The sequence below is a fragment of the Nicotiana tabacum genome, chromosome 5, assembly GCF_000715075.1.
Source record: "Nicotiana tabacum cultivar K326 chromosome 5, ASM71507v2, whole genome shotgun sequence".
In the NCBI taxonomy this organism is placed as follows: Eukaryota; Viridiplantae; Streptophyta; class Magnoliopsida; order Solanales; family Solanaceae; genus Nicotiana; species Nicotiana tabacum.
The window spans coordinates 14,711,905-14,734,524 of record NC_134084.1 but is presented as its reverse complement, the minus strand read 5'-3'; the positions used below and the strand labels follow the sequence as shown (position 1 = coordinate 14,734,524).

At 40.5% G+C, this 22,620-nt stretch overlaps 1 protein-coding gene across 1 annotated transcript; it reads right to left on the bottom strand.

Annotated features, from left to right (window-relative positions):
- Positions 1 to 5,054: 5,054 nt before the first annotated feature.
- On the bottom strand, positions 5,055 to 18,890 carry LOC107825611 (pectin acetylesterase 8-like). The gene is made up of 13 exons (XM_075252746.1): positions 18,751 to 18,890; positions 18,479 to 18,568; positions 18,276 to 18,358; positions 18,069 to 18,195; positions 17,878 to 17,957; positions 17,704 to 17,797; positions 17,498 to 17,621; positions 6,054 to 6,114; positions 5,847 to 5,903; positions 5,685 to 5,762; positions 5,470 to 5,575; positions 5,233 to 5,378; positions 5,055 to 5,147 (listed from the first exon to the last, which is right to left on the bottom strand). The coding sequence occupies exons 1-13, from the start codon at positions 18,797 to 18,799 to the stop codon at positions 5,055 to 5,057; spliced, it is 1,188 nt and encodes a 395-aa protein (XP_075108847.1). The 5' UTR covers positions 18,800 to 18,890.
- Between the last annotated feature and the right edge of the window lie 3,730 nt (positions 18,891 to 22,620).

Below are 22,620 nucleotides of genomic sequence, written 5' to 3'. Positions count from 1 at the left end.
CATCAGCCTGGGAGTCCGAGTCCGATATGCAGAGCCGTTATCCCCATCTTTTCCCCGACTCAGGTACTTCCTTCTTCTATCCGTTCGAGGACAAACGGTTGTTTTAGAGGTGGAGAATGTGATAACCCAAAAGGTCATCACTTATTTTAAAACGAAATTCTATGTTTGGAGGCCTTGAAAACCTCATTTAGCATCACCTTGATTTGCGTGCGCAGTCCAGGCGTGTAGCCGGAAAGCCTAAATATAAAAATCTGTGAAAAATAATAAGTTTTGATTATAAAATGAGCTAATTTGACTTCGGTCAACATTTCGGTAACGGACCTGGACCCGTGATTCGACTGTCCCGGAGGGTCCGTAGGAAAATATGGGACTTGGGCGTATGCTCGGAATCGATTTCGGAGGTCCCAAGCATGAGAAATGAATTTTTAAAGAAAATTATTTTCTGAAATTATTTAAAGAAATTTGAAAAATTAAATTTGATTACAACATCATTCTATCAGGCCCGTATTTTGGTTCCGGCGCCTGGTATAGGTCTTATATATGATTTAAGACATTTCTGTAAAATTTTGTGAAAAACAGATGTCATTTGACGTGATTTGGACTTAAATTGCTAAAGTTGATCTTTTATGAAGTTTGAGAAAAATCCTTTGATTTTTAGGTTTAATTCGTTGTTATTGAGGTTATTTTGGCGATTTGATCGCACGGGTAAGTTCGTATGATGTTGTTGAGTTAGTATGTATGTTTGGTTAAGAGCCCCGAGGGCTCGGGTGTGTTTCGGAAGGTTTCGGACTTAAGAAAAATTGCAGGTTTCCAGCAGTTGGGTTTCTGGTATTTCCTTCTTCGCGTCCGCAGGAGTACCCACGCGAACGCGATGGGTTAATTGTTGCTGAAGGAATTTCCTTCTATGCGAATGCGAGGCTTTGGGGGGATATCCCTTCGCGAATGCGGTCCTAGCCACGCGAATGCGAAGGCCAAATGGGCCTGGGCAGGGTAATTACCTTACGCGAACGCGACCCATTGGATGTGAACGCGAGGGCTCGAGGGGATCCTTCTCCGCGAACGCGAGCCCATTTACGTGAACGCGAAGGCTTAACCAGCCTGACCCATCGCGAACGCGAAAGGGTCTGTCGCGATCGCGAAGGAATTTTCGCCAGTGATTTTTAAAAGCCAAAAACAGAACACTTTCGGGATTTTATAAAAAATTCACAAACCTCTTCTTCTCCAAAACTCTTAGGCGATTTTTGAAGCATTTATTCACCACAATCTCTTGGGTAAGTAATCTTTAACTTGTTTTCTTCCATTTTTATCAACACCCATTAGATTTCTAGGCCTAAAACATGTGATTAAGGGTAGAAAATTAGTGATTTGGGTAGAATTAAGGCTTTTTGATTAATTGTGATTTAGACCTCGTTTTGGGGTTGGATTTGAAAACAAATTATATATTTGGGCTCGTGGGTGAATGGTTAATCGGGTTTTGGTTCGAACCTCGTGTTTTGACCCAGTGGACCCGGGGTCGTTTTTGGATTTTTGGGAAGAATGATTAGAAAGCTATAATTAATTATTGGAATTGGATTGTTTAGCATTTATTGATGTTATTAAGTCAATTATGTATAGATTCGATTGGGTTGGAGCTAAATTTGAAAGGAAAAACAATGTTTGAGGCTTGAGTTGGCCGTGGAAGTTCGAGGTAAGTGTTTGGTCTAACCTTACTTGAGGGATTAGGAGTTGAGTCCTATTTTCAATGTGGTAATTGTTCAGTGCGACGTATAGGCATGATGACGAGTATCTATACGTTGGTATCAAGTATGACCGTGAGTCTTATATTATGATTTTCATGATTTCATTGTATTATTCATGCCTTGGTGAAGATTTCTAATTGTTGTATAAAGTTTGTGACAAGAATTGTGACCCATGATCATTGAGGAGCGTTGGCTCAAGTTGTATAACGAATTGTTAAAGTGTAAGTGACAAATGAACTTTTAAAGCATTGGCTCGAGTTGTGAAATGAGTTGTGAAGGTATAAGTGGTAATTGAACCTCTAGAGCATTGGCTCGAGTTGTGAAGTGAATTGTGAAGTAAAAGTGAGAAAGAGAAGAGACCATTATGTTGTCACCCTTGCCGGGCTATTATTGATTTATTTGTTATCTCCCTTAACGGGATGTGGATATTTTTGATGTTGTTACCTTGCCGGAATTTAATTGTTGACTTGTTGCTCCCTTGCTGGGATTCTTATTACAAATTTCCTTTATTTCCTTGCCCTATTGTTTGTGATTGTTGTTTGGGTGAGGAAGAGAGTTAAAGCGCGAAGGGTGATGCCGTGCATTGTTTCTTTTGTGTGGAAAGAGTGTAAAGCACGAAGGGTGATGTCGTGCCGCATGATGTACCATTACGTGCCTATTATATTTATTTCATGGTGAGGATGAGAGTAAAAGCACGAAGGGTGATACTGTGCAATTTATATTGATTCTTATGGTGAGGAGGAGAATAAAAGCACGAAGGGTGATGCCGTGCACTTGTCTTTGATTTACCTGATTCTTGCTGATAATTGAGTTATGTTGTCCTTTACGTTTATTTACTGATTTTCTGTTGTTACTTGATTTCATTTCGATGTTATAGATTCCCTTACCCTATTTGCCTTGTTATTATTGTTTGGGTGAGGAAGAGCGTAAAGCACGAAGGGTGATGTCGTGCATTGTTTTGGTGAGAGAGTGTTAAAGCACGAAGGGTGATGCCGTATATTGTTTTGGTGAGAGAGAGTAAAAGCATGAAGGGTGATGTCGTGCACTTTTCTTTGATTTCCTAATTTTTATTGATTATTGTGTTACGGTTTCTCTACACTGAATTGTTGATTTCCTATTGATACTTGTTGTACCCCGCAACATGATTTCCCCTTCCTATTTTCAATTGAATTGTGGCGATCCTCATATTTATTTGTTGCTCTTCTGTTAATATTCGATGTTTCCTTGCAGCATGCTTTCCCCTCCCATACTTGACTGTATATGACTGTTTCTTTTTGTACTTCTTTACTGCTGTATATAGCTAATTGCACTAGTTTATTTGGTAGTCTGGTCCTAACCTCGTCACTACTTCGCTGAGGTTAGGGTAGGCACTTACCGGCATATGGGGTCGGTTATGCTGATACTACACTCTGCAATATGTGCAAATCCCAAAGCAGCTTTTGGACCGTAGTTTGGGGGTTACTTTTAGTCCACGCGGAGATCCAAGGTAGACCTGCAGGCATCCGCAGGCCCTAGCACCACCCTCTATCCCTACTTTCTGTTTCATTTTCTTTTTATTCAGAAGCGGTATATTATTATTTCTTCAGACTTTGTATGTAAAAAATCTTAGACCGTCTGTGACACTGTGACACCAGGTTTTGGGTGGTTGAGACTTAAGTAACTGTATTATTCTCATATTTCAGATGTTTAATTGTTACCTTCCGCTTAATTATTTAAAATTCCGTAGATTTTCATGTTATCGCCTTTTAATTGTTAAAAGAAGTAATTTGATAATGAAGTAGGTAGTTAAGGATTGGCTTGCCTAGCTCTCACTAGTAGGCGCCATCACGGCCCCCGAGGGTGAGAAATTCAGGTCATGACAACTTGAGGATTGTGTTGAGCATCTTTGAACTGACACACTTTTGTAACATGGCCTGTTTGTTTGCAAATACCACATATTGCATCATGTCCCCACCAACAAAATCTTTCTAGGCGTGTTTTCTTTTTGCAGTATTTGCAAAGAGGATAATTGACCTTTTCTTTTTTGTTTTGTGCATGAAAAGCACCTTCAGTAATCATTTCTTATCTAAATGCTATTCTTTGTTCTAGTGCTTGAAGAGCACTCATTAATTCTGCAACAGAGATGGTAGAGAGATTTTTAGACTCTTTTAGAGAGGAAATTTTGGATTCAAATCTCTCTGGAACCGTCACAAGAATTTTTTAAACTATTCTGTCATCTTTAAAATCCTCGCCAAACAACCTAATTCTATTAACAATAGAAGAAATCCGATCAGAATACCTAGTGATAGTCTCGTCTTCTTGCATCCTAAGAGATTCAAAATTCCTTTCCAAATTTAAAATCTGAATTTGTCTAACTCGATCATTTCCTTGGTACTCCTTTTTAAGCTTTTTCCAAGCTTCTTTTGTTGTCTCACATTCAATGATTTTAGAAAAGATTAAATCTGCAATTGAATTTTGAATCACAGTTTTGTCTTTGTACATGGTCTATCTTCCATTACAACTTCCCATAAATCATAGGCTTCAAGATATGATTTCATTTTCGCTGACCAAATCTGATAGTTTTTACCGATGAAAGTTTGTGGGGCATTCAAACAGAGACTGCTGTTTGTCATGTTTGAAAATAGGTTTAAAAATTGATATTGGTTAAAAATGAATTGAAAATAGGTTTTTTGGAAGAACTCGCAGATCCCGTAAGATCAATGAAGCTCTGATACCACTGTTGGTTTTTTAAAAGATGGGGCAGCAAAATGATTTAAAGTATTGATTGAAAAAGTCTCTCAATAATTTTATTAAGCATAACAAAGCTTTAAATAGCCAATTAGGAACATAATATGCAGAAAAATCTACATAACAAGAATTAAAAAAAAAACTAAAATATCTCAACAAACCTAAAAAATCTAACTGAAATTTGAATTCAAAAAAATAGATTTATCCTAAAATTAAGCTAAGTTATTATGCTAAAAAATATGCAATAGTAACTGAAGCAAATCATCAACAGTTACACTTAATTTCAAAATCATATTCAGTAGTCGCTTAATTGATATATAAGAGTCTTCTCAATCAAAGTTAATGGCAAGGAATTGTATTCTAATACGTGTATATTTCATGAGCTTAAAAATATCTAGCCATAGATTCATATAAGGGCTTAATTATAACATGGTCGAGGTCAAAAAAAATATTCCGATTTGCAACAATGTATATTAATGTTTGAAGAACAATCTTAACCTATCACAAGCGTAGGTTGGCTAACATCTAAATTCAATACTACTTTTTTGCTCAAAAAAGAATAAGAAAAGAAGTACAATATCAGCATATCTAATGGCAAGATTCGCCACAAGGATAGGGACAATAAACCTCTTGAAACCCACTCCTATCAAAAAACCAGTCTCCAACAGCTTCAGCAATTGTCTGCGTTACGATAAGTTACCATCAAATAATGTCAAATAACAACATAAAGAAATCTAAAAATTATACTGTGAAAAAAAAAAGTGACCTTGTTAGCTAATGTTGGAGAGTTATTGTAGGACCAATAGCTTTGTATTTCAATGCCATGGTGGGAATGGCAAGAGGAAATGAAATATCCTCTTGATGTACTTGGTCCTAGTTCGTTTAATGCCTCTAAAAATGTCAACCTAAAATCTGAAACAAAAATATTGAAAAGCAAGTTAGAGAGAGTGTTAGAGAGAGGAATTATCACATTAAATAAAGAAACACCATAATTGTCCAGTACCTTGGATAGTTTGCAGTTGATTAGGTGAACAATAATTTAAATTTCCCTTGCAATAATCCCAAACATGTTGAGGGTCAGCTTCTGGAGGAACCAAACTGCGGTTTATCTAATTTTCAAGAATCAAAATTCAAAAAGCAAAAACATTTAGAATATAAGAACGGAAATAAAGGATATAAATTAAATATATAGCATATATATGAAAAATATATTTGAACCTGAAAAGAATCATAGGCTGAATTAATGATGAAAAGGGGTGTGCAAATATGTTGTGCTGCATACTGAGGGAAGAAGCACTGCCAAAATTGAATTGTATATTAATGAGAAATACTATGTTGGCTAATTTTATTTTTTATTCCATAAAAAAATATTTCTCTTACCAAACTTGGGTCGTCTAAGCTCAAGGTGCAAGAGAGTGGTAGGTTCTTGGTAGATCCCTAAAGTATACCCAAAAGAGAGTCAATAATTAATGTTTATATACAATAGGTATATGCAAAATAATGCAACAGAAAGTTAATGTTCAAATAAAAAGCAATAAAAAAATAACAATAGAGAAAATATCTACTAATTAATTATATGGTTCTTACATGCAAAGCAACAACTCTCTTGTAATACTCTTGAATTTGTGGCTCCCCAGTTATAGTTTTTCCGCACAAATTCAACCAAAAATTAGTTAAAAAAGAGAGAACACACTCTTAAAAAATTAATTTTTCATAAATCATGAACTTACACTGTGACGACCTAAAGGGTCATCACCATAATTCTTCCTTGTTCTGTGCTTCCGAGGTCTTGAAAACCTCGCTTTTAGTTGCCTCGATTTGCGTGCGCAGTCCGGCGCGTAGCCGGAAAGCTTTTATGTTGAAATATGCGAATTATGTGAGAAATTTGACGAATTTTGATATTAATATGCATGATATTGACTTCGGTCAACATTTTGGGTAAACGGACCCGGACCTGTGATTCAACGGTCCCGGAGGATCCGCAGAAAAATATGGGACTTAGGCGTGTGCCCGGAATCAAATTCCGAGGTCCCAAGCCCGAGAAATGAATTTTTGTGTGAAATTGTTTCTTGAAATTTATTAAGGAAAATGAAGAAGAAAATTTATCAGAAAACTGTGGTATCGGGCTAGTATTTTGGTTCCGACGCCCGGTACGAGTCATAAATATGTTTTAAGCACTATCTGTAAAGTTTGGCTAAAAACGGACGTCATATGACGTGTTTCGGACTTAAAATGAGGAATTTGAGTTTTATGAAAGTTGAAAGAAAATCATGAGTTTTGAGGCTTGATCCTATGTATATGATGTTATTTTGGTGATTTGATCGCACGAATAAGTCTGTAAAGTGTTTTCGAGATCATATGAATGTCTGGTTTGGAGTCCCGAGGGCTCGGGTGAGTTTTGAGTGGGGCCTGAGAGGTCTTAGGCTTAAAAATGCAGGTTCAAATGTTGCAGGCCCCAGTGCGGCCGTGGTCATTTCCGCGCGGTCTGCGCTGGCAGCCACGCGGCCGCGGAGCTTTTCAGTGCGGTCCGCGTGGTGGAGTTCAAAGGGTCGACCAGCGCAGTCGCGTACCAAATCAGTATGGTCCGCGCTGAGTGGGTTCAGAGAAAGCCCACTTCTTCCCTCCCGCGGTGCGACCGCGGTACATTTCTGCGCGGTCCGCGCCAGCCCCCAGCAAAAGTATATATATTCGGGACTTTCAGTCATTTTTTCACTTTTCAAAAATCCAAAACCTAAGAGGCGATTTTCCAAACAACGTTTCTTCTCCAAAATCATTGGTAAGTGATTTCTAACTTAATTTCTTCACTTCTTAACATCTTTTAACATGATTTCAATTCAAATCAAAGATTTTCATGGGGAAATTGGGTGTTTTGGGTAGAACTTAGGTTTTCTACAAATTGAGAAGTTGGACCTCTATTTGGGGTCCGATTTCAAAACAAAACATATATTTGGATTCGTGGGAGAATGGGTAACTGGGTTTTGGTCCGAACCTCGAGTTTCGACCACGTGGGTCCGGGGGTATTTTTGACCTTTTTGGGAAAAACCTTGTAAAAACTATTTTTATGCATTGGGGTTAGTTCCAATAGTAATTATTAATGCATTCAAGTAATTTGTGACTAGATTCGAGCGGATGGGTGGTGAATTCGAAAGGTAAAGCTATAATCGAGACTTGAGTTGGAGCATTCGAGGTAAGTGTTCGGTCTAATCTTAGCTTGAGGGATTAGGAGTTGAGTCATCTTTGCTACTTGCTTCTTGTTGAGTATGACGTACATGCAAGGTGACGAGTATCTATACGTTGGTGTCAAGCATGACCGTGAGTCTTATATTGTGATTTCCATGATTTTGTTGTGTTATTCATGCCTTGATGAAGATTTCTATGCTTAGGTTGATGATTCTTTGTGTTAGGTGTTGTAATAAGTTTAGTTATAGCTGAAGTACTTAAATGTTGTAATGAGTTTGGTTATAGCTGAGGTAGTTAGGTGTTGTAAAAAGTCTAGATGTAGCTGAGGTAGTTAGGTGGTAACAAGTTTGGTTATAGTTGTTACTCCCTTGTCGGGAAGTTAGTATATTCCTTATGTTCCCTATTTGGATTTGTTCGTGATTGTTTTCATCGACGATATTGATGAACTAAAATGGGAGCGGGTGGTACGCCTACCACAAGATAATGAAATGGGAGCGGGTGGTACGTCTACCACAAGATAATGAAATGGGAGCGGGTGGTACGCCTACCACAGGATATGATGAAATGGGAGCGGGTGGTACGCCTACCACAAGATAATGAATTGGATCGGGTTGTACACCGCAACTGCTATATATATATATATATTGGATCGGGTTGCACGCCGCAACTGATATTATATTGGATCGGGTTGCGCGCCGCAACAGCTATATATATGTGGATCGGGTTGCACGCCTCAACAATGTTAAATGATAAGGGATCGGGTTGCGCGCTGCAACATTATTGTTATTGTATCGTTGTAGGTATTGAGCTGTCCTTTCATATTTTAACAAGTTTCTTTTGTTGGTCTTGATATGTTTCCCCGAAGCATGTACCCCTTCCGTTTTAAACTGCTTATTCCTGTTTATTTTCCGCTCTATATTATATAACTGCAGGTTTATCTGGAGTCTGGTCCTAGCCTCGTCACTACCTCGCCGGGGTTAGGCCAGGCACTTACCAGCACATGGGGTCGGTTGTGCTGATGCTGTATTTCTGTGCTTTTTGCACAGATTACGGTACCGGAGCAGCTTTAGGACCGCAGCAGTAGCGTATTGATCGGGAGCTGACTTCAGTCCAGAGACTTCAAGGTAGCCTAGCTGACGTTCGCAGGCCGAAGTCCTTCTCCATGTTTAGTTTGTCTTCATTGTACCGAGACAGATATTTTGTATTTCCATTCAGACTTGTTTGTAGCACTCTTTAGCAGTCCGTGAGTTAGTGACACTAGATTTTGGGTAGATATTTGTCTTAAACTTCCGCATTTGAATTTCAGTTTTATAAACTTAAAGTCTTCCGTTTTTTATTTAATTGCTTTCGTATATGGTTATTGTTGAGAAGTTATCAGAGAATGTTTAAATTTGGCTGGCATAGCTCCGTTAGTAGGCGCAATCACGACTCCCGATGGTGGGAAAATCCGGGTCGTGAGAAGTTGGTATCAAAGCTCTAGGTTGCGTAGGTCTCACAACTCGCGGACAAACTCGGTAGAGTTTGAGGGATCGGTACGGAGACGTCTATATTTATCCCCCAGAGGCTACAGAGATAGGAAAAAATTCCACCTTGTTCTTTCTTGTCGTGCAATTCTGTTTCTCAACACTGATTGCCGTTCTACTCTGTTCTTTCGCAGATGGCAAGAACACGTGCTTCCTCTTCTACCACGCAGCAGCCCGAGCCCCCAGCAACAACTCCTATTAGGGGCAGAGGGCGTGGCCGTGCCAGAGGCCGAGGCCAGGGAAGAGCCCAGCCCCGAGCAGTAGTCCTAGAGGTGGAGCCTCATGTTGACTATGATGAGGGGGTTCCAGCTCCAGTAACTCCAGTGGGCCCAGCTCAGGTCCTAGAGGGCTTCATTGCCACTCCAATTCTTCAGGACGCTCTAGTCCGATTGGTAGGCCTCATGGAGTGTGTCACCCGAGCGGGTTTGCTTCCAGTAGCACCAGCCACTTCTCAGGCTGGAGGAGGGGCTCAGACCCCTGCTACACGCACTCCGGAGTAGGTAGCTCCCCAGACTCAGACTCCAGCGGTTCAACCAGTTGGAGTAGTTCAACCGGGTGTCATAGCTCGGACCGGCGATAGATCGGCTATGTCCGCCGATGCTTTGTGGAGACTGGACAGATTCACCAAGCTATTCACTTCTACTTTTAGCGGAGCATCTACTGAGGATCCCCAGGATTATCTAGACAGCTTCCATGAGGTTCTCAGGAACATGGGTATTGTTGAGACCAATGGGGTTGATTTCGCTACATTTCGTTTGTCTGGATCCGCCAAGACTTGGTGGAGGGATTATTGCTTAGTGAGACTAGCCGGATTTCCATCTTTGACGTGGGAGCAGTTTACGGTATTATTTCTGGAGAAGTTTCTCCCCGTTACCCAGAGAGAGGCCTATCGGAGGCAGTTTGAGCGCCTCCAGCAGGGTTCCATGACTGTTACCCAGTATGAGACCAGGTTCATCGATCTAGCTCGCCATGCTCTCATCATACTTCCTACTGAGAGAGAGAGAAAGAGGGATGGTGAGGAGGTTTATTGATGGTCTTATTCAACCGATTCGTCTTCAGATGGCCAAGGAGGCTGGGAGCGAGATCACATTTCAGGAGGCGGCCAATGTGGCCCACAGAGTTGAGACGGTTCTGTCACAGTGAGGTGGTCATGGGTCGGATAAGAGGCCCCGTTATTCAAGCAGATTCAGTGGTACCTCGTCTAGAGGTAGAGATTCATATGGTAGAGGCCATCCCCTAGACCCTTTCAGTCAACACTCCAGGTCTCACATGGTACTTTGGGCGGTAGTGGTTCTCAGCAGCGCTATTCGGATCAGCAGCCTATTAGTGAACCACCGCTTCAGAGCTTTCGAGGAGGTCATTCAGGTCGGCAAGGTCAGCCTCAGCCCTCTCGGCTGCAGCAGTCAGGTGGGTGCTACGAGTGTGGTGAATATGGTCACATCAGGAGAGCTTGCCTGAGATTGAGGGGTGCAAAGCCGCAGCAATAGGGTCTTCGAGCTATGATTCAGGAACCAGAGGCTCCGTAGGCCGCCCAGCCAGCTAAAGGCGGGGGCAGAGGTGCTAGAGGTGGAGGTAGAGGTCCTAGAAGTGGAGGCCAACCAGCAGCAGGCCGTCTTAGAGAGGCAGTTCAGGGGGGTGGGGCTCAACCCCGGTGTTATGCTTTGCCAGCCAGGCCAGAGGCTGAGTCTTCTGATGCTGTCATCACAGGTACTATTCTGGTCTGTGATAGAGGTGCTTCAGTGCTATTTGACCCTGGGTCTACGTATTCGTATGTGTCATCCTATTTTGCACCCTACTTGGTTATGCCTAGCGATGCCTTGGGTGTTCCTGTATATGTATCTACACCGGTGGGTGATTCTATAGTGGTCGACCGAGTGCATCGTTCCTGTGTAGTAGTATTTGAGGGTCTTGAGACCCGTGTTGACTTATTGCTCTTAGATATGGTGGACTTCGACGTTATATTGGGGATGGATTGGTTGTCCCCATACCATGCTATCTTGGATTGCCATGCCAAGACCATGACCTTAGCCTTACCGGATTTACCCCATTTAGAGTGGAGAGGGACTTCTGGTCATTGTACCCGCAGTGTTATCTCGTGTGCGAAGGCTCGACGTATGGTCGAGAAGGGATGTTTGGCCTATTTGGCGTACATTTGCGATTCTAGTGCGGAGGTCCCTTCTATTGATTCTGTGCCCGTTGTTCGGGAGTTTCTTGAGGTTTTCCCTTCAGACCTGCTGGGTATGCCGCCCGACAGGGATATCGACTTTTGTATTGATTTGGCTCCGGGCACTCAGTCCATTTCTATCCCGCCATATCGTATGGCCCGCCAGAGTTGAAAGAGTTAAAGGAACAGTTGCAAGGTTTGCTTGAGAAAGGTTTCATTAGACCTAGTGTTTCGCCTTGGGGTGCGCCGATGTTGTTTGTTAAGAAAAAGGATGGTTCGATGAGAATGTGCATTGACTACCGGCAACTGAACAAGGTTACAATTAAGAATAAGTATCCACTGTCGGGGATTGATGATTTGTTCGATCAGCTTCAGGGTGCCAAGGTATTCTCAAAAATTGACTTGAGGTCTAGCTACCATCAGTTGAAGATTAGGGCATCTGATGTCCCTAAGACAACATTCCGCACTCGATACGGGCATTATGAGTTCTTGGTTATGTCATTTGGGTTGACCAATGCCCCAGCAGCCTTTATGGATTTGATGAACCGAGTGTTGAGGCCTTACTTGGACTCGTTCGTGATAGTCTTCATTGATGATATTCTGATATACTCCCGCAGTCAGGAGGAGCATGAGCAGCACCTCAGAGTGGTTCTTCAGACTCTGAAGGATAGTCAGTTATACGCCAGGTTTTCGAAGTGCGAGTTCTGGTTGAGTTCTGTTGCATTCCTGGGTCACGTTGTTTCAGCAGAGGGTATTCAGGTTGATCCGAAAAAGATTGAGGCAGTCAAGAACTGGCCTAGATCAGCATCAGCCACAGAGATTCGGAGTTTGTTGGGATTGACAGGTTACTATCATCGGTTCGTGGAGGGATTCTCATCTATTGCAGCCCCGATGACCAGGTTGACCCAGAAATGTGCCTAGTTCAGATGGTCAGATGAGTGTGAGTCGAGCTTTCAGAGGCTCAAGACAACTCTGTCTACGGCACCGGTGTTGGTTTTGCCCACAGGTTCAGGGCCATATACAGTTTATTGTGATGCATCTCGTATTGGACTTGGTGCAGTGTTGATGCAGGATGACAAGGTCATTGCCTATGCTTCGAGGCAGTTGAAGGTTCATGAGAAGAACTATCCAGTGCATGATTTGGAGTTGGCAGCCATCCTTCATGCTTTGAATATTTGGAGGCATTTTTTATATGGTGTGACGTGTGAGGTGTTCACGGATCATAAGAGTATTCAGTATTTGTTCAAGCAAAAGGAGTTGAATTTGAGGCAGAGGAGGTGGTTGGAATTGTTGAAAGATTACGACGTCACTATCTTATATCACCTAGGAAAGGCCAATGTGGTGGTCGATGCCTTGAGTAGGAAGTCAGTCAGCATGGGTAGTCTTGCTTATATTCCAGTCGGTGAGAGACCGCTTGCTTTGGACGTTCAGGCTTTGGCCAATCAGTTTGTAAGGCTGGACATTTCTGAGCCTAGTCGAGTATTAGCTTGCACGGTCGCTCGTTCTTCATTATTGGAGCGTATCCGCGATCGGCAGTTAGAAGATCCCCATTTGTGTGTCTTGAGAGACACGGTGCAGCGTGGAGGTGCCAAGAAAGTAACCTTAGATGACGATGGTGTATTGAGATTGCAGGGGCGAGTTTGTGTGCCCAATGTTGATGGGATTCGAGAGTTGATCTTAGCGGAGGCCCATAGTTCTCAGTATTCTGTTCATCCGGGCGCCGCGAAGATGTATCAGGATTTGAGGCAGCATTATTGGTGGCGCAGAATGAAGAAAGACATTATTGCATATTTGGCTCATTTTTTGAACTGTCAGCAGGTTAAATACGAGCATCAGAGGCCCGGTGGTTTATTTCAGAGGATTGAGCTTCCCGAGTGGAAGTGGGAGAGGATTATTAAGGATTTTGTTACTGGACATCCGATGACTCGGAAGAAGTTTGATGCGGTTTGGGTTATTGTAGATAGGCTGACCAAGTCAGCGCATTTTGTTCTGGTTGCCACCACCTATTCGTCCGAGAGATTAGCTGAGATTTATATCAGGGAGATCGTTCGCCTTTATGGGGTGCCTATGTCTATCATCTCGGACCGAGGTCCACAGTTTACATCGCATTTCTAGAGAGCGGTTCAGCAAGAGTTAGGCACCCAGGTTTAGTTGAGCACAACATTTCATCCCCAGACGGACGGTCAGTCCGAGAGGACTATTCAGACATTAGACGATATGCTCAGAGCCTGTGTCATTGATTTCGGAGGCTCGTGGGACCAGTTCTTGCCTTTAGCAGAGTTCGCCTACAACAACAGCTACCAGTCCATCATTTAGATGGCTCCGTATGAGGCGTTGTATGGTAGGCGGTGTAGGTCCCCAGTCGGATAGTTTGAGCCGAGAGAGGCTCGGTTATTGGGTACAGACCTAGTTAAGGAGGCCATGGATAAGGTCAAGATCATTCAGGATAGACTTCGGACAGCTCAGTCTAGGCAGAAGAGTTATGCAGACCGCAAGGTCCGAGATATTGCTTTCATGGTTGGTGAACGAGTGTTGCTCCATGTGTCACCTATGAAGGGCGTGATGCGATTAGGGAAGAAGGGCAAGCTTAGCCCTAGGTTCATTGGCCCATTTGAGGTCCTTGAGCGTGTGGGAGAGGTGGCCTATAGACTTGCTTTGCCGCCTAGCTTGGCAGCTGTGCATCTAGTGTTTCATGTATCTATGCTCTGGAAGTATCACGGCGATCCATCGCACGTGTTAGATTTCAGCACTGTCCAATTGGACAAGGATCTGTCATATAAGGAGGAGCCGGTGGCTATTCTAGACCGACAGGTTCGACAGTTGAGGTCGAAGAGTTTTCCTTCGGTGCGTGTTCAGTGGAGAGGTCAGCCTCCTGAGGCATCGACCTGGGAGTCCGAGTCCGATATGCGGAGCCGTTGTCCTCATTTATTTCCCGACTCAGGTACTTCTTTCTTTTGTCCGTTCGAGGACGAACGGTTGTTTTAGAGGTGGAGAATGTGACGACCCAAAGGGTCATCACCGTAATTCTTCCTTTTTCCGTGCTTCCGAGTCCTTGAAAACCTCGCTTTTAGTTGCCTCGATTTGCATGCACAGTCCGGGGCGTAGCCGGAAAGCTTTTATTTTGAAATATGTGAATTATGTGAGAAATTTGATGAATTTTGATATTAATATGCATAATATTGACTTCGGTCAACATTTTGGGTAAATGGACCCGGACCCAGACCTATGATTCGACAGTCCCAGAGGGTCCGTAGAAAAATATGGGACTTGGGCGTGTGCCCGGAATCAAATTCCGAGGTCCCAAGCCCGACAAATGAATTTTTGTGTGAAATTGTTTCTTGAAATTTATTAAGGAAAATGAAGAAGAAAATTTATCAGAAAACTGTGGTATCGGGCTAGTATTTTGGTTCCGACGCCCGGTACGAGTCATAAATATGTTTTAAGCACTATCTGTAAAGTTTGGCTAAAAACGGACGTCATATGACGTGTTTCGGACTTAAAATGGGGAATTTGAGTTTTATGAAAGTTGAAAGAAAATCATGAGTTTTGAGGCTTGATCCTATGTATATGATGTTATTTTGGCGATTTGATCGCACGAGTAAGTCTGTAAAGTGTTTTCGAGATCATATGAATGTTTGGTTTGAAGCCCCGAGGGCTCGGGTGAGTTTTGATTGGGGCTCGGGAGGTCTTAGGCTTAAAAATGCAGGTTCAGATGTTGCTGGCCCCAGTGCGGCCGCGGTCATTTCCGCGCGGTCCGCGCTGGCAGCCACGCGGCTGCGGTGCTTTTCTGTGCGGTCCGCATGGTGGAGTTCAGAGGGTCGACCAGCGCGGCCGCGCACCAAATCAGTGTGGTCCGCGCTAGGTGGGTTCAGAGAAAGCCCACTTCTTCCCTCCCTCGGCGCGACCGCAGTACATTTCTGCGCGGTCCGCGCTAGCCCCCAGCAAAAGTATATATATTCGGGACTTTCAGTCATTTTTCCACTTTTTAAAAACCCAAAACCTAAGAGGCGATTTTCCAAACAACCTTTCTTCTCCAAAACCATTGGTAAGTGATTTCTTACTTAATTTCTTCACTTCTTAACATCATTTAACATGATTTCAATTCAAATCAATGATTTTCATGGGGAAATTGGGTGTTTTGGGTAGAACCTAGGTTTTCTACAAATTGAGAAGTTGGACCTCAATTTGGGGTCCGATTTCAAAACAAAACATATATTTGGATTCGTGGGAGAATGGGTAACCGGGTTTTGGTCCGAACCTCGAGTTTCGACCACGTGGGTCTGGGGGTATTTTTGACCTTTTTGGGAAAACCTTGTAAAAACTATTTTTATGCATTGGGGTTAGTTCAAATAGTAATTATTAATGCATTCAAGTAATTTGTGACTAGATTCGAGCAGTTGGGTGGTGAATTCGAGAGGTAAAGCTATAATCGAGACTTGAGTTGGAGCATTCGAGGTAAGTGTTCGGTCTAACCTTAGCTTGAGGGATTAGGAGTTGAGTCATCTTTGCTACTTGCTTCTTGTTGAGTATGACGTACAGGCAAGGTGACAAGTATCTATACGTTGGTGTCAAGCATGACCGTGAGTCTTATATTGTGATTTCCATGATTTTGTTGTATTATTCATGCCTTGATGAAGATTTCTATTTTTGTTGTATAAAGTTGTGGAAAGAATTGTGACCTATGAACATTGAGGAGCGTTGACTCCAGTTGTGTAACGAATTGTGAAAGTATAAGTGATAATTGAAACTCTAGAGTATTGGCTCGAGTGGTGAAGGGAGTTGTGAAGTAAAAGTGAGTAAGGGAAGAAATTATCACGTTGCACCCTTGCCGGGCTATTGTTGAGTTGTGGTTCCCTTGCATTGTGTTCTTATTTGATATTACGGATGCTTAGGTTGATGATTCTTTGTGTTAGGTGTTGTAATAAGTTTAGTTATAGCTGAAGTAGTTAGATGTTGTAACGAGTTTGGTTATAGCTGAGGTAGTTAGGTGTTGTAACAAGTCTAGATATAGCAGAGGTAGTTAGGTGGTAACAAGTTTGGTTATAGTTGTTACTCCCTTGTCGGGAAGTTAGTATATTCCTTATGTTCCCTATTTGGATTTGTTCGTGATTGTTTTCATCGACGATATTGATGAACTAAAATAGAAGCGGGTGGTACGCCTATCACAAGATAATGAAATGGGAGCGGGTGGTACGCCTACCACAAGATAATGAAATGGGAGCGGGTGATACGCCTACCACAGAATATGATAAAATGGGAGCGGGTGATACGCCTATCACAAGATAATGAATTGGATTGGGTTGCACGCCGCAACTGCTATATATATATATTGGATCGGATTGCACGCCGCAACAGATATTATATTGGATCGGGTTGCGTGCCGCAACATATATATATATATTTGGATCGGGTTGCACGCCGCAACAATGTTAAATGATAAGGGATCTGGTTGCGCGCCGCAACAGTATTGTTATTGTATCGTTGTAGATATTGAGCTGTCCTTTCATATTTTAACGAGTTTCTTTTGTTGGTCTTGATATGTTTCCCCGAAGAATGTACCCCTTCCATTTTAAATTGCTTATTCCTGTTTATTTTCCACAATATATTATATATCTGCGCAGGTTTATCTGGAGTCTGGTCCTAGCCTCGTCACTACCTCACCGGGGTTATGCCAGACACTTACCAGCACATGGGGTCGGTTGTGCTGATGCTGCATTTCTGTGCTTTTTGCACAGATTACGGTACCGGAGCAGCTTTAGGACCGCAGCAGTAGCGTATTGATCGGGAGCTGACTTCAGTCCAGAGACTTCAAGGTAGCCGAGCTGACGTTCGCAGGCCGAAGTCCTTCTCCATGTTTAGTTTGTCTTCATTGTACCGAGACAGATATTTTGTTTTTCCATTCAGACTTGTTTGTAGCACTCTTTAGCAGTCCGTGAGTTAGTGACACCAGATTTTGGGTAGAGATTTGTCTTAAACTTCCGCATTTGAATTTCAGTTTTATAAACTAAAAGTCTTCCGTTTTTATTCCGTTTTTTATTTAATTGCTTTCGTATATGGTTATTGTTGAGAAGTTATCAGAGAATGTTTAAAATTTGGCTGGCCTAGCTCCGTTAGTAGGCGCCATCATGACTCCCGATGGTGGGGAAATCCGGGTCGTGACATACACATTCACAAAAAAACCAGCATCAGAAATGCACTTCACTCTAAAAGTCAATGGGAAAAAAAGTTTGAATTTATCAGAATGTATTATTGCACCCAACCCTCCCGCTGAAGTTCCACCAAGGATGGCTTGTCATCAAATTTTAAAATTTTATTATATTTCAGCCACTTAATTATTAACAAATAAGAGGACTATGATTTTAATTGAGACGGACATTTTGAGCATATATCATCCCTTTACTGTATAGTAATTCCTCCATGATTGCCTCAAAAATTCTTGCTCCTCTATAATGTAGGTTTGTATCCTGAAATTTGTTGACATTTCTAGTTAGAAAGTTACATCGACAAAGAATTCTAACACGATTAATGAAAAGATTTTTGACACTGGATCAACTTCTTCAATATCGCCAGTATATGAAGACCCATCACAATATCTGATCTTGACTAGGTTCCAATTGTAAAAATCTAAATTCAAAAAAAAAAAAAAAATATTTTCATTAGTTTTCAGTGCCACAAGCCCACAATATCTTATAGAAGGAAAAGAAAATGATAAATACACATAACCTATTTAACCACCTGGATTTAGTTGAGGATCATTGCTTAGGACTCCACTAAAATGAGCTACAATTGGTGCATTATTCGAAGATAAGTCCGTGTGTGCACGATATTTGCTGTCGGAAGTGGTTTCACACCACCCTCCACCCTGGAAACTCAGAGTTGAAGATCAGCCAAAATTTAAATTAAAAAAAAAAATTATAATTTGTGCATGCCTAATTAAGTAACATGAAGGTGAATGAGCCAACTATGAACTCCAGAGCCAGTTCCTGGATAAAAGTGGTATGCAGGTGCACTTCCATCCAAGCATACTATATAAATAAACATTAACACAATCAGCGGAAAAACCAAAGACAATATCTCCAAACTACAAAAGTTAAGATAATGTTTAAATATAAATGAGGAACAAAATGTTCGAAACATTTTGTCACCTGCTCCTTTAGCGATTGCACTATCGAGAATGGTCGTGTTAACATAGAGATCCTCCGCTTCAGTTGTCGTCCAATGATACAGTACGGAAACTAAACAAAGTAACGTCTAAATGTCAATAAAATACTCTGCATTCGTTGCAATTTATCACTAAATTTTTATATAACTTTGAAATTTGATGGAATATAAAGCTTCTTTACTTCAAAAGTTAAGAGTAAACAGCATATAATATTGAGAGAGAAAGAGAGATTAGAGGAAGTAGTAAGATACGTACAAAGCACTGCAGCCATGAGCACTAAGTTAAAATCCATCAGTTTCGCCATTCCAAAAGTCAGACTTGAAGTTACGTTGAAGAAGCAGAAGAAGTTGAACACTTAGAGCTTGAAAAGCTGTAAATAGGAAAAAAGAAAGGAGTGCTAAGCCTTTTTATAACATCAACCAGTAAGTCTTTGTAATTATAGAACTAATCTTAGCAGCCAGCTTTCTTAAATGGTTATATCCCATATTAGGTTAGTCTCTGCATGTGACATGCTTATTTTCAAATTCCACAGCAAATAAAATAAATCGGTCCCCCACACACTTATTTGAATTGCTTATAACGAATAGTATACAAATCTTCTTTAACTTGGTTACTAAAAATGTTGTTGAATATATGACTCTTGCTTTCTAATTTAGGACGACATTTATATTTTGCAGGACAAAAATGTTAATGCCTATACATGTGACTCTACAATCATAGCAGACATGAATAACCAAAATTTTTAAGATCGAATGATCAAGTAAGATTTCCCTCAAAAGTATTATCTAACAGAATTTTACATGAATTTTAAGATTATAAATAATTTAGCGAATGTATATAGCCTATTTCTGCTGAAAAAAATATACTATATTAATTCTTGAATGTTTGGGATTAATGTGGTTTATATTGTTAGAAAAACTGGGAAAGCAATATAACACAAAATAATACTCAAATCTTCCAAAGAAGAGTTAGCCTAGAGTACATGTAAATACACTAATCATGTCTACACTTCACATATTCCAAAGTACATAGATGATATCTTTAAATATTGTATCTTTCAATGTACATCAATGTGTCCATACTCTAATATGTGTACTAACTTAATATTCTAGTTCATGAACTATTGTTTTTTAACCGTAAGATATAGAGCCTTTTTATAAGCACTGAGATCATAACTTCAACCAGTTGGTCTTTGTAATAGAACTAAACTTAGCAGTCAGCTTATATTAAATGGTATCCCATACTAGGTTAGTCGATGCATGTGATATGCTTATTATCAAATTCCACAGCCATTTAATTAAATTGGTCCCCACATTCTTAATATTTGAACTGCTTATATATAAATTATTGCACAAATCTTCTTTAACACACGGTTACTAGAAATGGATTTGACTGTGTCCCTTGCTTTCTAATTTTGGAGCACATTTACGTTTTGCAGGACAAAGATATTAATGCATGTAATATGCTTCTCCCTGCCATCAGAATATAGAGATAAATGATGAAAATATTAAAGAATTGATCAAGTAAGATTTCCCTCAAAAGTATTATATAATCTAATCTTTAAGGTCTGCATACATACTACCTGTTAGGTGTTTGCCATAACTTTTTTATCATATTTGATTTTCCTATTTGTTGAAGGAAAGGGCAATATAATTACCTTAATATGGTTTTCCTTTTTGTAGAAGGAAATTATAATTCTCCTATACTTGGCTAGTCTTTTTTCTTGTAGGAAAAGGTTTGGACTTCTATAAATTGATGATCATTCCTTCTCATTCAGCAGCATCCACAATGTAGCCATATGGGGTTTGAGAATCGTGTTTAGGGGGAGAACTTTACGGGACAAGTGTTAGTGTGTCACTTGTGTTTGCCTCTTCGTGAGGTTGTTCTCTCAATATTTTGTACTCTCTTTTTATATAGTGGATTGCTCATCTCTGCCGTAGATGTAGGTCAGCTGACCGAACCACGTTATATGTTTGCGTCTCTTTTGATATATTTCTCTTGTGTTGTATGATTTATCGTCGTTCAAGGTTTGCTTTGCTAGCTTCCGCATGACACCTGATTTTTCGGTCCTAACATTACCCTCCTCAGACCTCACTAGTGGAATTTTACTGGATCGTTATTGTTGTTGTTTTTGTTGTTACATGAATTTCAAGGTTGAAAATTTAGTGAAAGATATACTATTTTGTGATTATCTTATTACAATAAATGTATAATCATGTAATTCGTTAATGATGGATTGGCAGTCTATGATTCTTCTTAAGGATGTTCTTCTTGTATCCATATATAGTTATGCCTATGTGACTTTTTCTTGCTAACATTGAAGAAAGATTTATGTTTTAAAGGACAAAGAAATTTCTGCCCATGCATGTGACTCTGTTTCTCTCTACATCAAAATAGAAAGGAATTATGATACACTTCTTTAATTTCAAATTTCCATCAAAATAATCTGCCTCGACGTTCTCCTGTGATGAATATAAAATTTAATCCATCCCCTACTTTAAGACAAAACTTCTAGCAGAGCAAAAAGCATGCAAATTAATATGTAGATGATATTGACCTGCTTTTAAGTTTTACTTATCACTTTTGCCTTATGTGACCCTTTCTTTCTGCTTTTTTTAGCAGATTTATGTTTTGCAGAGTAGTATAACCTTTTTTATGCATACAGATCACCGCTTAATTGGTTGAATTAAGATTAATTCATTTTAGTGATGATTTTTGTTAGCAGAAATCTCCGGAAACCTTTGAAGTTTAACCATATGAATAATTTACTGAACATCTTGCTTATGAACTTTTCACATTTAATTGTAACAGCCCATATCATGAATGTGCCAAGAGTATACAACACGAGCTTGGCGACCACGTCACCATCCAGAGGCTTAGCACAAATTTGAATCTTATAGGTTTCAAATTCTAGTCCATTTAAGTTATGGGAATTTAAATTAACAATTAAGACAAATATAGGGCTTGGGCAAAAGTTAATGGGTTGCGTCGCCCGCAAGACCTATGTTAGCTCCTGTCACCACCAATCTTTATTCATCAAAGTTTGACGCAGTCAATCGGTTTTTACTATATATTTCGATAGCCAATAATTATGGGCCATGCTGCGTTTCATAAGATTTGCCTAATCTCCTACTTTTAGCAACTTAGGCATTAATTATTCATTGATTGTCACACCTCCTTTTTCCGAGGGAATGTGGAGTTTTTCTAATTAAAATGGCATTAATCGAAATGAAATATTTATTTTATTCTGTCACGACCCAATTTAGGATCATGACCGGCGCTTAGGAGCAAGTGCTCCCTAGTAAGCCTCATCGATAATTTACAGAAAATCGGGCAAAATTTCCCTTGTTTAGGGACTATCCAAAAATAAACCTATCTTCGAAATCAACAACACAACCAATCTATATCGACCAAACAAACTATAATTGTAACGACTCGACCGGTCATTTTGAGCTTTTACACTTTGATCGTCAGCTCTCGGGCATGGTTTGCCCCGTGTGGTGTATTATGGCTTTTGTAAATCGTTGGATTTGGTTTCATGCTAATCAGAATGAATTTGGAAGAATAGTTCTCAATTTAAAGCTTAAAATTTGAAAGTTTTGACCAAAATTTGACTTGTTTGTAAATGATCTCGGATTAGAATTTCTATGATTTGGTTAGCTCCGTTAGTTGATTTGGGACTTAGGAGCGTGATCGAAATACCTTTTGGAGGCCCGTGAAAGGTTTAGGCTTGAATTGGCGAAATGGAGATTTCGGTGTTTTCCGGTTGATAGGTGAGATCTTGATATAGAGGTCGGAATGAAATTCTGGAAGTTGCAGTAGTTTCGTTATGTCATTTGGGATGTGTGTGCAAAATTTCAGGTCATTCGGGCGTGATTTGGTTGGATTTTTTATCGAAAGCGTAATTTGGAAGATTTTAGAAAGTTTGGCTTGAATCCGATGTGTTTTGGGTGATTTAATGTTATTCTAGATGTTTTGATGATTGGAACAAGTTTGAATAATGTATTGGGATATGTTTGTGCTTTTGGTTGAGGTCTCCGGGGCCTCGGGATGGTTTCGGGTGGTTAACGGAGAAGTTGAGATGTTATTGAAGCTGCTGAAAATTTGTTGCTTATGGTATTTCCG